The sequence below is a fragment of the Sceloporus occidentalis genome, unplaced genomic scaffold (genome assembly GCF_023333645.1).
Source record: "Sceloporus occidentalis isolate IW3139 unplaced genomic scaffold, rSceOcc1.0.p SCAF_4, whole genome shotgun sequence".
NCBI lineage: Eukaryota > Metazoa > Chordata > Lepidosauria > Squamata > Phrynosomatidae > Sceloporus > Sceloporus occidentalis.
In genome coordinates, this window is record NW_028316984.1 from 62,669,879 (window position 1) to 62,685,038 (window position 15,160).

Sequence of the window (15,160 nt, forward strand, 5' to 3'; positions counted from 1 at the left end):
AGTCAGTATCCAATCCAAAATTTTCAAAGCATTAAGAGTATGTAATTTTTACTACACATGAAATAAAAATGCATTTTAAAAATTGAAGTTTTAAAGAGCACTATGAAGAGCACTATGTTTAGTAATTTATAAATAAAAATATTTATATAGTGCTTATTAATACCAGAAGCATTTATTCCTCCTTCCCCAGAGGGCAATAACTTTGGTCCAAAACACACTGCAGAAATAATCCAGTTTGGCTGAATGCTAGGGAATTCTAGGAACTGTAGTTTTGAGACATTTAGCCTTCTCTGTCAAAGAGCTCTGAGGCCACAGTAAACTACAGTTCCTGGGATTCCCTTACACTGAGCTAGGTCAATTAAAATGGTCTCAAACTGGAATATTTCTGCAGTGTGTTTTGGACCTTTGTTTTAAACTCTCATGATGTGACAATGTTTTCCCTATAAACAAAATTACTGATGGAATCCTGTATTTGACTGCAGTCAGCCTTCCATATCCACAAATTCTTTATCCACTGATTCAACCATTCATGGTTTGAAAATATTCCAAAAAATAAAAAATTCCCCAATGCAAACCTTGATTTTGCCATTTTATATAAGGCATTTTATAAATACAATGCCACTTGAGCATGGGACTTGAGCATCCACGGATTTTAATACCCATTGGCAGTCTTGGAACAAACCCCCAGTAGTTACCAAGGATCCACTGTACTGAGAAATAAGCCCCACTGAATTCACTTAGGCTTACAACCAGATACGTGTGTATATGACTGCAACCAAATTATTTAATGCAGAATTGTTTGACTTCATAAAATGGTTTCTAATTCCTATTTAATCCTTTATCTACCAGGCTCATCTTTATTGTAAGACTAGAGATGACCTGCTTTTGGTATCCCATGTTCATGGTACAATTCCTCTTTTTCATCATGAGCCAACATTGATTCAACAGGGAGAGGCGGGATACAAATAAATATTTTATTATTATATTTTTATTCACAAAAAAAGAAAAAAACAACTATTGAGATCTGAACTGATATTCCATGTGTATCTCACTTTTGAATAAAATACTCATAACAGCTTTTTAAACAAAGCCACTGAGATAAACTACTACAGGTGGTATAGATTATGCTGCTTATTTGATTAGGGCTTCAGACAAATACGTCTTTCCTCCTGCCATCTTTCTGAATAAAAAAGGATGTGAAAAGTTCCAATCATTAAACCCCCTCGTTACATACAAAGACATAACTATTTTTTAAAAAACATGCAATTAGTGAGGGGGTTTAAGCATCTACAATAAGTTTCAGGTGTGTTAACAGTCTCTGCATACATGTTTCATTTCTTACCAGAGGTTGAAGACAGAATATTAACTATGGCCACCTGGGTGTCTGAAAGAGCTTCTTGATAAGAGAAGTTTGCCAAGAACCACTAGGATATTAAAGGATAAGTGTTTTAATTCCTGTGATTTTTAGTTTCCATTCTATGTTTTTAAAAGTTATGAAAACAACAACAAAATATAATTCCCACAATAAAAATGTAATCCAGTCTTTGGATATGATAAAAGCATGCTCAGAAACAAACAAATTTTTACATGAATAAGAAATTAAAGGATTAGACAATTAGAACAAACAATAACTTGGTTCGTTAATACAGTAATGTACTGCAGATGTTATGAAGTTAAAAGGAGGTGTTTTTTAAAAAGAAATTTTGATTTGATTTTAAATTTTACACAAAGAGACAACTATTTTGTCCTGTTTGGTGAAACACTTAAATACTGTGACCATAAAATTTTATGAGTCCATTAAAATGGCAAAACTGAGATAATCATAAAGAATTAAGTCCATTTAAAACTTTAATGCAATTAATCCGTAGGTCCAATTAAATCAAATTCATTTAACAAGACAAGTTAAATGGAACTAATTCCCTCCGGACTGGAGTCTATATTTTCATTAAATGAAAGATATTGTTTGAAAGGTGAATCTCTTTAATAAATTAGATTCAACCCCCCCCCCCAAAAAAAAAACAAACCCCAAAACCCATGCTGTTTGTTAAAACATCCTGAATTGCTCAGGTCCCTCTTTGGAAACGGGGGGGCACATTTTCTGGCATTATCATGAGATTACCAAATTCAGTTATACAAGGTCACTTAAGTTTCCAATACTACATCCTAACCTTATAAAATCACTATGTGCAATTAACGTCTGCTAAAATCAATGGAATGTACATGCGTAAAAATGACCAATTCATATCAAAGTTTGAAAATGTATACTGCCCCAACCAAAAAGGTCATATAGACTTAAGATGAGTATGGTCAATCTCCTATGTGCTGGAATCATTAATCACAGTTAATGACTGTTTCAACTGCCTATCTTTTTGGATACTCAAATGTTTCCACATTGTATATCATTCTCAGTTGCCACTGAGAGAGCATCCATATCTGATGAAATGCCAAACACACAATTTTGTAGAAATTTTGAGTGAACTCTAGAGCCTACTCGATGTGAACTGTATGTACACCAAATAGGGTACATTGTAAGTCAGGCAATCCCAAATATTACCCTCCAAATATCACCCTCCAAATATCAAGAACATCTGTTCAGCCAGTTTCATATAATATGGTAACAGACAGAAACTTAGTTTTATTTCTATGAATGACTTTTCATAGATTCCAGCCTAATCAAGGTGACAGATAGTCTATGAAAGCTCATGATATCATATTTTTGAGTTTGTATTTACAGTGTCACAGGACTTTGTTATCTTTGCCGCAACTGAAACTTGCTAAAACAAATTTGGAAATTATTAAAGGACTACTGCATTTTACATTCACACGCAAGATATAGGTAATAGTTTTATATGTTAGCCTTATACTGTGTTGTCAGTGGTGGCATATTTTAACCAGAATGGGTACATTTCAACCAGTGGAACTGAGTGTGAAGTGCACACATTTATTATTTATTATTATTTATTATTACACATTACTGAAGTTCTGTTCATTCTACTGACGTACTGTAACACAGAACAGTGAAGGTGACACACTGTTCCAATAATGAATATTAAAACAGAACACTTCCTGCAGTGTGTCATAAAGATACCAATGTTCCCTTAACCATGTTTAAATGTGATCAAAAGACAAAAAAGTAATTAGTAGAGAACTTTACATGGGGCTCATTATGTGATCTGACCAATAACCAAGGCAGTGACAAAGGTCTTAAAATACAACTGATTTTTCAGTATTATATATTAAAAACAATAAAGTACTGGCAACATACCACAAAACAGAAGAAAAAGCTTATTTTGGCAACTTGAGATGCCGTAAGCTTCCCTACAGCTTTTAATATTGAATCCTGCTCCTTTACTGTTGGGTAAGACATACGAGACAGCTTTGCTTCCAATGCATGACTGGATGGGAGTTGTCGAATTTCCATAATATTACTGAATCGTACCCGAGGCTTTTTAAGAGCTTTAAAGGAGGAAAAGAGATGCAGGTCATAATAAGTATTAGATGGGGGAAAAATAATCTAGGAGATGAAGCCAAGACTTCCACAGAATTATAATTCAGCATTATCTATTCATGTTCTACTATTTACATACTTCATTTAACCACAACAACAAGATTTTCACGAGAAGTATTTTATGAAAAAGACAAGGTGTAACTGCAAATTATACTGTTTCTACCTCAGTTTAATGTATTCATGGAACCAGATGTCCTGATTGTCTTTTCAGAAAAACCATACCCTTCCCTGTTCTTAGTCCCTTGATGAAAATCAAGGCTAATTATTTGATATTACATCCTTGTCACTGATTTAGCTCAGGCAGAGTCATTACACCATCTTGTGGTTAATCCAAAAGAAGATTTAAATATATCATTATACAGAGCCTTCCATGCTTGTTGGGGTTAGGGATACAGGACCCCCGGGAAAGTGTGTGTGTGGGGGGGCGCAAATAACAAACCACAATTTTTTACCCTGAGAGAACACTTCTCTAGGAATCTCTGGGTCCTCAAGATCAGTTCTACACTCAGCAGCCATTGGAAATTGACCACAGAATTGTGTTAGAGGGTCTAAAATGCTTAGAGAAGTTTTCTCTAGCAATCTCTAGATCCCCAGTGCAGACTCTGGCAAAAACTGGCCACAGAGTCACTCTGGAAGACCAAGAGATTTCTAGAGAGAACATATTAATAAAATCTGTGAATAATCAAATGTACAAAAGTCAAACCCACAAATGTGGAGGATTACTGTACTAAGTTAAAAAAATGCCTTTACGTTATTAAACTTTCTAGTCCTACAGACTGGTTTCCTGAAGAAATAAAGCAATACCAACGGAACCCCAAATATACAACATACGGTTTGACTTTTATTCCTGAAGTACAGATAAACAATGGTAAAAAGAAACTCATGGAACCTAAGAACTATTGGTAGAATATGTGCTGCAATTACCATGGTATTTTATGGAAGCAGAAAAACCGTTTGAGTAACTGGATGAATGTGTGTTGTATCACGAATGCTCTCACAAACACAGAAAGGTGGGGTTAATTTGCCATAAAAGCAAGCTCAAACTGTGTAATGTAACAGCGATACTGTTTTAACTGCCCTGGCTCAGTGCTAGGCAATCCTGGAAATTCTAGTTTATTGTGGCACCAGAACTCTCTGACAGAGAAGGCTAAATGTCTCACAAAACTATAGTTCCTACAATTTCCTAGCACTGGGCCAGGGCAGTTAAAGCGGTCTCAAACTGGATTATTTCTGCAGTGTGTTTTGGACCAGTGTTTCCTTGGTATGTATTTATTTTTTTATATTTGTTCAATTTGTGTCCAGGCTTTGCTCAAGACAGTGCTAATTCAACAAGCTGTGTTTTCTTAGTAGTTTTTCACAATTATAACATGCTATGTGTCTTGAATATCAATGAATACTCTTGAACTAAATACACTGGCTGACACTAAACTTAGGCTCTGTTTTGCATGTTCACTAATTCAACATGCCAGAGAAAAATTTTATTGCATCATTTGCCTTGAGAACCAAGTTCAAACTGAGACAATATAAAGTTATGCACTGTAATGTCAATTTTCTGTCTAAAGACATTTATTCAATATTTGAATTACAGTGAGACATGTAGGGGAGACACAAAAGAAGTCTTAGGTACAAAGTTAAGGTCAGTGACCCAAATAAAATTATGTATGTTGGGAAAAAAGAAATCTACGGTCTGTTACAGACTGCCAAAATAAAGCTGCTTCGGGTCTCTTTGGAGGTATGCTGTTTAAATGATGCATGCATCCTAAGAATCCGGAAGCTGCACCAAAGCTGCTTTCCAGTGCTTAGGAATGGAGTGTGGCTTTGGTGCGACCTCCGGACTCTTAGGACCCATGCATCATTTAAATAGCATACCTCCAAAGAGACCCGAAGCAGCTTTATTTTGGCAGTCTGTAACAGGCCATTATCTACTTTAGACTTTCATACTATCAGCACTAACATGAATGTAACAAAGATTGCATAAAAATAGAAAACTGGATTTTGAAGTAATCACTCACTTTTTTCGTTATCACTATTAGTGTTGCTACTTTTTTCAGTTGGAAAGTCATGAAACTTTACCGGAACATACAAAGGTTCACTCTGAAATGCAGCATAACAAGTTCCTAGTTATGGATCAAAGTTGCCAAGAAACAAAAGCAAAAATCTACTTACATTGCAATGCTGTAAATGTTTACACCTAAGTCCACTTAAAGACATAAAGTGACTGAATTAAAAAGCTCCATAATATCAAAACAAACAAATTCCCAGGTTACTATACAGGATTGCTAGCATGGTTTGTTAGCTTGAAATGTAACTATTAACTAAATACAGCAGAACTCATCCACATTAATGCTTTGGAAAAGGAGAATTTAGTTTCTAGAACATTTTTCAAGTACAATATAATGGTTATATCTTTAAAAAATGATGCATAGCTTCCTTTAAATTCTTCTACAAATTTAAACTTATGGGATAACAGTAAACTTTCTGTTTATTAAAATATTTCTAGCTTCTTTCAGCTCTACTGGGATGCCCATGCACCTTCCTTTCAGATGTCATTTTAACATTTCTTTAGCTTAGTTCTGGCTTCTACTTGTCGAAAGCAGAGATCGGCAACTTGGGGATCTCCAAATCTTCCATGACTGTAACTTCCATCATTCCTAGCCAACATAGCAACCTCAAAACTGGAAATATGCAAAGGGCTAAATGGAAGAAATATTAATGAATATTATCACTGGACATAATGTTGGATATTTTTCATTAATAGATTTGTTTATTTCCTTTCTGATCTAAAACTCAATCACTCTAGTAGGATGAATTCCTGGATTGAATTAAACTATGCTCAGGCAATAATATTAATGTTTGCTAATAATTACTGAAAGAGCCAGTTTGTTGTAATGGTTTGAGTATTGGACTACAATTCTGGAGACCAGGGTTTGAATTCCATGAAAACCCACTGGGCGACCTTAGGCAAATCACACTCACTCAACCTCTAAGGAAAGCAATGGCAAACCACCTCTGAACAAATATTGTGAAGAAATCCCTGTGAAGTTGCACAACCACAGCAACAAATACTTGCTAAAATAAGTTCTTCATAAATATGTTAGCAATGTTCTTCTTTCTTTCATTATTGATATCTGCTACTGAGTTTCAGATACCATGCATAATGGAAGTTGTAGTCTTTTAACCACTTTCATAAGATTAAGGCCCACTGAATCTAATAGGACATAGGCCCAAAACACACTGCAGGGAATTCTAGGAACTGTAGTTTTGTGAGGCATTTAGCCTTCTCTGTCAGAGGCCTCTGCTGCCACAACAAACTACAGTTCCCAAAATTCCCTAGCACTGAGCCAGGGCAGTGAAAGAGGTCTCCAACTGGATTATTTCTGCAGTGTGTTCTGGACCTTACTTTTGAACAAAACTGTACTTTTACATATTTCAAAAGCAGGGTTAAAGATTCTACTTAAAACTTACCAAAGAACTATTCACAGAATTATCAGTTGTACAAGCAGCAAAATAACCTTCAGCATCTGCAAACTAATAAAAGATTTAACATTTAAACATTTAACTAAGACACTACTAGCAATCTTTAGATTTTTTTTGAAAAAATGTGTACAGAACTTATTTAAAGAAAAATATGCTCACAGAACAATGTTGTTGTTATTAATGTTATTAAAGTTTATTTCTATAGTGGTGTAAATTTGCTATGTACAATGCCATGATTAAAACATTGTTATAAATATCTTCAGGTGAGACCAAGACTCAGTAAGGCTGGTGCACTGATCAAGAACAGATCATTCTCATTCCTGCCACATGACTCAGTGCTGGGTTCCTTTTAGCTGTTTGTTTGTTTGTTTATTTATTTATTTATTATATTTATTTGTATCCTGCTCTTTTCCCAGAACTGGGACTCAGGAGCGGCTTCACAACATTAAAAAACAGTACAATTAAAAACATAGAAAAAAGTACATTAAAAAGGAATTAAATTATTACAATATTAAAACAGATAGTTATTAAAAGAATACAACACATTTTCAAAAGATAAAACTATATATAAAAAAATTGTATCAATTTTTTTGAAATGGTACAACATCCCAGCCTGTGCTTATAACAATTTCTTAAAAGCCTGTGTGAACAAGTAGGTCCTAACCTGCCAGAGGAAGGCGATGAAGGGGGGAGCCATTCTGATCTCCCTGGGCAGGGAGTTCCAGACTCTAGGGGCACCTACAGAAAAGGACCTCTCTTGCGTCCTCACCAACTGTGCTTGTGACGGTGTTGGGATGAAGAGAAGGGCCTCTCCAGAGAATCTCAGAGTCTGGGCCGGTTCATACAAGGCGACACGATCTGCCAAATAGTGTGGACCTGAGGCATATAAGGCTTTATAGGTAATAACCAGCACCTTGAATTGTGCCGAGAAACAAACTGGCAGCCAATGAAGCTGTTTCAACAGGGGCCTTGTATGATCTCTGTAATCTGCCCCTGTTAGCAGCCTGGCAGCAGCTCTTTGAATCAGCTGAATTTTCCAAACACTCTTCAAACACCCCACGTAGAGCCCATTACAGTAGTCTAAACAGGATGTAACCAAGACATATACCACTGTGGCCAGATCTGGTGTCTCAAGGAACAGGCACAGCTGGCATACAAGTATTAAATGTGTGAAAGCACTCCTGGTCACAGCAGAGACCTGGGCCTCCAGATTCAAAGCTGAGTCCAAGAGTATCCCCAAACTGCGAACCTGTGTCTTCAGGGGGAGTGTGACCCCATCTAACACAGGCTGAATCCCTATTCCCTGATCTGCCTCTTGACTGACCAGGAGCATCTCTGTCTTGTCTGGTTGTTCTAGTTTCCAAGTCAAGACCCTAGTGATAAACTACCTATTCTAAGACAACAACAGGGAATCCCATTGCTGCTACATAGCCATTCCAACAGAGAACAAATGACAGGATGACTGCAAACCAATGCCTACAATATTTTCTCAAGAATACGCTTTTCTGAAATAAGCCTAAAACTCTGGAGTCAGTTTTCCTGGTCATCCATAATATAGAGAGGGGGGGATGCCTATGATTTACTAGGCACTAGCCATGAAGCTCTATTAACTTTACTCACTAATCATTATCTTAACTATAACAAAACTGCAGTGCGCCTGCACCATACATGGGCGCGCTTTAGGCAGCTTTCAGCATACGCTGAAAGCCGTGCAGCGAGAAAGGGGCAGCGTGTCCTGTTCAGAGTAGTGGGGTGTGCGCCTGCTGCCGCGTGCACAAACTCCATTCATTTAAATGGGGCTCAAGCATGCCCGGAATTTGCTTTACGCGGGGGAGTCCAGAACGGATCCCCGCATAAAGCAAGGGCACACTGTACTCCTTTTAAAGAAATAAATATCTGAACAGTTCCTCTACATAGGCCAGTCTTTACCACCACGGACCCCTAAAAGTATTTAGACTTTTACTCCCATCATCTCTTCCACTTTTCTGTCTTGGCTGGGAATGAAAGGAACTATTGCCCAATGTCTCCTGGAAAGCCTTTAAACTTTTCATAAGATTTTTCATAAGGATCACTTATGCAAAGGAAAAAGATAGAAAAGGAAGACAAATTCCTCATCTACAAAATATCCTACACAACACACTGGATGTCAGTTATCCCTCTGATGGAGGACTATAATGTTATCACTCTAGATTTCCATCTCTAAACTTTATTCAGTTCCCTATTTGTTAAGAACCTCTTCTTCAGCCAAGACAGAAAGCCAACCAGCTCACTTGTAGGATACAAATCCCATGGTGCACATATGTTCTGTTAAGACAAACTGATTAGATAACCTATTCCCAATGTCTAAAACAATATGGGAAGCATGTGAATCAGGTGGAAAAGGGTTTTTTTTATCAATAAGAAAATTTATTCAGAATATTTGTACCGCAATTCAAGAACAATCATCTCAAAAAAGGGAGATACATACAGACATTTTCTCTTTAATGGGCTAATAAGAACCTTTAAAAAGGGAAGCAAAATAGAGCAAAGAATATAAATCACATGTCTCAGTAATGATTCCAAGGATATATTAAATTTAAAATCATTTATTCCGTTCCAATTCCAGTACAAAGAATCACCACTGTGCAATTACCAGTTCTGTTTATGCAGTGATTCAATCTTAAATGTGAGACTAATGGAAGAATTATTTTATTCAAGGAACATCTGGAGCTTTAACTTACGTTAGTTTATGCAGTCTTTTCTCTCTAACATATGCTCTGATTTTATTAGTTTATAGAAGCCACAATGTTTATATCATTATTAAACTGAAAGATAAAGACACTTACAAAAGCTGCATGCCTGTTACGAAGCCCACGTGTGCACTGTTGCCTCCACGGTTTCCAAACAATAAATCCCAGGAGGTAAAGAACAAACATGGATGTTTTTGCAAATGTACTGAAGAACGGCTTCTTATACATAGTAAAAACATACTAGAAAATGGGGAGAAAAGAAGGAAAAGTTACTACGACTGTCAAATCATAACACGTTACACAAAATAACTCTAACTTTACTGTTCTTCATTTATCTCCCGAGTGCTGTAGCAAGGAGATAATAATTCGTAAATGCAAAGTGCAAAATTCAAATAAGGAAAGGCTACATATATTTAGAGAAAAGAGAACAAATGCACCCGAGTCCCCCATACAAACAAATTCAACTCATTCCACAAGTTAATAGGGCTAACAACAGTAAAGGTAAAAAAATATGCTTCTTAGCTACCTTATGTAGGGCATAATCAATATTTTTTTCTAATAAATCAGGGACAGGTACCATATTTGTGTCTCCTGGCTATACCTGTTTTTCCTTTCTACCACGGACTGGCAACCATTGACCTGCATCTGTCCACAGACCACCATTTGAATAGTACCATTCTAGAACATAACACTATGGCAGGGCTGGGAAATCTCAAGCTTGAGACCAAACCTATAATTATCATCACCATTATTATTTTATTCATTTACCGTATATACTTGTTTGTACATTGAAAAACTTATGCCCTAAAACTGACCCCAAAATCCATGGTCGACTTTAATATGTTAATATGGCAGTGCTGCTCAGAAAAATGGCAAGGGCAGCTTTTTCAGATTTCTCTGCTCTCGGTGGAGAGAGCAGAGGGTGTCCTTTAAAAAGTGCCAGTCTTTCTCTGTCTCCCTCTCTCTCTCTCCCTTCCTCAGCAGTGAACTCCGAAAGAGCCATTGCTGAAGCAAAGAGAGTGTAAGATGATCACTGCTTCTTTTAACCATAAAAGAAGATCCAGTCACACACACACACTCACACACAGTCTCTCCCTCAGCTTCTTTTACTGTTGGCTCTTCCCGAATGGACTTGTCCTCCCAGGCACTGTGTGATTATCTATCTGATTTTTGATTGGATAGTTGATGTTGTTGTTTTTAATTGTTGCCTACTTATTTTAACCAATTCTATTTTATATTATTACCTGTTGTTTTACACGTATTTTGTAGATTGTACGCCATTGGGAGGTTTCATTTTTATTGATTTGATCATTTGTATGTGCAGCGCTGTGTACATTTACAGTACTATAAAAATAAACTATAACAACAACAACAACAACAACAACTGAGGATGGGCAGGCAGTGAAGAGTCCATCTGGGGAGAGCCTAATGTAAAAGTAGGCTTCTTGGCAGAATTGAAGAGGCAAAGGGCACTGTGCCTGTTAAATCCCAATCCAAGGGAAAATAGCTGCAACAGGGGTTCTTTGGCGCTTCCCTGTTGCAACAGAGAAGCAACCTCTATCTGCTGTCATAGGTAAATGCCGAAGAGCCACTATGGACAAGTTTTACCCTTGACTTATCTATGGGTCATACCAAAATCCATAATTTTAGCCACAAAACCTGCCCTTCACTTGTACATGAGATCGACTTATAGTTGGGTATATGCGGTATATCCCACCTTTCTCCTAATAATGGGACTCAAGGTGGCTAACAACAAGTTTAAAACAATACAAATTAAACACTATACTAAACCACTAAGAAAAGTATAAATATAAGATTTTAAAAAGCAACTGGCAATTTCTAAAGTTAAAACATTAGACATTACAAATATTAAAATTAATTTTAAAATTACATTGTTGTTATAGTCTTTTCCCCCCAGGAAGAAACTCTACTAGAACATGGCCACATAGCCTGAAAAACCCACAAAAAACTATGGATGCCAGCCATGAAGGCCTTCAACTTCACATTATATTGTTGTTGTTAACTGCCATCCAGTTGGCCTTGACTCATGAAGACCCTGTAGATAAAACATCTCCAAGATCTCTTATCCTCCACTGCTCTGCTTAGATCTTGTAGATTCCTGACTGTGATCTCCCTAATTGAGTTTAGACATCTGGTGTATGGTCTTCCTCTCTTTCTACTGCCCACCACCTTTCCTAATATTATTGTCTTTTGAAATGCCTTCTCATGGTGTAGCCAAAGTACAACCTCAGTTTCATCATGGCTTCCAAGGTGAGTTCTGGTTTGTTCTTTTCTAGAAACCATTTGTTTGGGGGTTTTGTTTTGTTTTTTTTTTTGGCTGTCCACTGTATCCTCAGCACTCTTCTCCAGCACCACACCACATGAATTGATTTTTTTTCTTATTTGCTTTTTTTTTTTTTTTTAACTGTCCAGCTCTCACATCTGTAGGTGGTGATGGAGAATACTATGGCTTGGAGAATTGTGACTTCAGTGCTCAGGTGCACGTCTTACTTTTTAGGATTTTATCTAGTTCTTCCATTGGTGCCTTTCCCGTTCCTAGTCTTCTTATTTCTTAGCTGCAATTACCATTCCGATTGATGTTTGTTCCTAACTATGGGAACTTTTTAACTCAGTGATTTCCAAAGTGTCCTCAGAAGTGCAAGTATCCAAAGGTTCCTTAGAAACTAAATGCAAGAATTTGCAACTGGGAAGCTTACTGTTCTGCTTCTAAACCTGAACTGCTAGGAAGAGAGCTACAAAACAGCAGACTCTTCCCTACACCTTGGGACAGAAGATCATGTGCTCTTTAAATGAGGAGCAACTCAAGAGACCTTTTGGAGCCATGAAGCACTTTCAGTAATGGTTGACAGTGGATGTGAGATACTACTACCTTGGTAAACCATTGTCAACTTCATCCTGAGATTACTATGTCTTACTTGCTTTTTATCATGAGATCAAGGGAAGCAGAAAAAAAAATGACATATGCAACTTTTAGAAGTCATTGTATGGGATTAGAATGAATCCCATCTAATATTCGACAAGGCACAGAGTGTTGGACAGGGCAAATAAATTCTTTCCAAATCAAGACAAAGTGATTGTCTGGATTTGTTTTCTCATTTTGTCTCTCATAGTTGAGGTCTACCTATGATGTCAATTACAGGCCCCTCTCATCTTTTTAAGTGGGAGAACGTGCACAATTGGTGGCTGACTAAATACTTTTTTGCCCCACTGTATAGGAATCCCTGGGAACTAAACTATGTTTCCTTCACCCATTTTATGCATCTTATACTGGGGGGAGGGGATTGGATTTTGCTAATCTGTGAAAGACAATAAAGTTTTGTATTTTAAAGGTATATTTCTACAGCACAGTCAATGAAACAAAACTGGAAAGATTAATTGTATTTAAGTATTATTTAATACAATGTAAGAGCTGGGAAAGGCTGAATCAGAAAATGCAGTCAATCAGGTTATAAAAACCTGTCTATCCAGCACTGGTTCAAGCAAGCATGTACTAAGGTTACTGTACATATTAATGAAGTGAACACGAACAGCTTTCTCTTAGTGTGGAATATAGCTACTATAAGGTCAGAATTCCTGACGCAATAGTACTGAAGACCAATCAAACACTTACTGAAGTGAGTTCAGAAGAAGCAACCCATATGATATCAACTAGGAGAAGAATGACAATTCCGAGAGCCATTCGTCTACGCTGACTGGGAGAACTGCCCTGTGGGTTCATCCGGTTCATGATAAAAATCCACACCATTTGTAATCTGTTGGGGAAACAGCAGTTTAAAAAATAGTTCTGAAATTATATCACAATAGGCTTTGTGCTTCATGAACTAGGTGGGATAGAAATTCAAAGCATGAAATGCAGGATGTAAGCAAGCCTAACTCTACTTCTGTTAAAAAACATCAAGTCAAGACATACATTATTGCTACTAAAGTTGAGCAATTATCTCCATGATATATTTATGTAGAAAATGTATATCCTATACAGTGGTACCCCGGGATACGAATTGATCGCGTTACGAAATTTCCGGGGTACGAAAAAGTTAGATTGAAAAAAACTGTTCCGGGTTACGAAAGATTTTTCGGGTTACGAAATTCATTTCGGCGCGAAATTCAAATCCGAAGCGCGGCTAGCGGCTTTCCAGCGCTAACGGAAAGCCTTTTCGGGTTGCGAAATGTATCGGGTTACGAACGGCGCCGCGGAACGAATTAATTTCGTAACCCGAGGTAGCACTGTATTTCAATCTTTATTTTTCATGGCAGAGGCATTTACAGAAGGACAAAAGCAGGGAAGCACAGGGGCAGGAGTTTGTTCAAGATAACTACTTGTGCCTTTACGGCAGTGCCAGGATTACAAGCAATCCCATTAATTCCATTGTCTATGCCATGATAGAATTGGTTTGTTCAAAACATAGTTCCAAACAATAATATAATATAAATCAGCACAACAATAATAAAATATGTATATATCAAAATGGTATCAGCACATTTGTATAAAAATATACCAAAAAGAGATATAGGACTACACTTTAGTATGTAACCAACTAACTTAGGAAAAATACTATTGATTTTCCCAACTAAAGTAGACCAGCTGAATCAATTTTTAAATGGTGAGTCAATATATACATAAATCCTATTGATCCAATGAGACTATTATGGATTCAGTCCAAAAGATATCAACATAGAAGTCATAAAGTCATTAAGGGTATTGATCAACATACTGAATTTAACAGAATAAATCATTTCTAGTTAGTTGATGCTTTATACAACAGTAATATACTGTATTGCAAATTGGAACAGAAGCAGAAATGATATAGCTATATTAACAATTCATGGGCAGATGCATGCAGATACATTAAAGGAATCCAAGTAGTACTCCATTTCATGGAAGATCTTCTTCAAGTTTGAGACTGCCCAAACAAGAAAAACAAAAAGACCTGTGTATATATTTGGTGTCAACAACAGGCATATTGCTAACCATATAAAGATTGATAAGAAGCTTCCTGTTATCAAAAGAAAACCGGTTACTAATTAAAATTTTTCTTTTGAATCCAGATAGCACTATTGGCTACAATGATCACAAATATATGTTATCTTTCTGGAATTGCAATGGACCATAAACACAATTATTTATTTATTTGTGTTTTGAAATAAATAAATAGGCTTCCAAAAAGCCTGTTAACACACTATAAGCCCAGAGTCACAATATCTGGTCTCAGGTTCACTTGTCTAGAAGTCAGCAGTATTGCTTTCTCATAGTGGACAGGTGGCTTGCTTCTCCACCAAGCTGACCCCTTTATAATGAGTAACATACAGACAGCACATCATCACATCACCAACTGGGCTTTACATATGGAAACTAATTAAGAGCAGAAATAATTAGATCCAGGCGGAAATATGTACAGGTTTTAAATAACAACTAGAAACCAAGTTC

General features: G+C 36.7%; 1 protein-coding gene across 3 annotated transcripts in view; it reads right to left on the reverse strand.

The window, feature by feature from the left end:
- LOC149313918 (solute carrier family 35 member F5) overlaps nucleotides 1-15,160 on the reverse strand; it is a 46,925-nt gene that overhangs the window by 18,811 nt on the left and 12,954 nt on the right. For all 3 annotated transcript variants that reach the window (XM_089520154.1, XM_089520155.1, XM_089520156.1), the window contains exons 5-10: nucleotides 13,346-13,487; nucleotides 9,811-9,954; nucleotides 6,974-7,036; nucleotides 5,521-5,602; nucleotides 3,266-3,456; nucleotides 1,343-1,424 (exon numbers count right to left, since the gene is read on the reverse strand). In XM_089520154.1, the coding sequence (XP_089376280.1) occupies nucleotides 1,343-1,424; nucleotides 3,266-3,456; nucleotides 5,521-5,602; nucleotides 6,974-7,036; nucleotides 9,811-9,954; nucleotides 13,346-13,480 (697 nt within the window). In that variant the 5' untranslated portion in view covers nucleotides 13,481-13,487. The remainder of the gene's footprint in view (nucleotides 1-1,342; nucleotides 1,425-3,265; nucleotides 3,457-5,520; nucleotides 5,603-6,973; nucleotides 7,037-9,810; nucleotides 9,955-13,345; nucleotides 13,488-15,160) is intronic.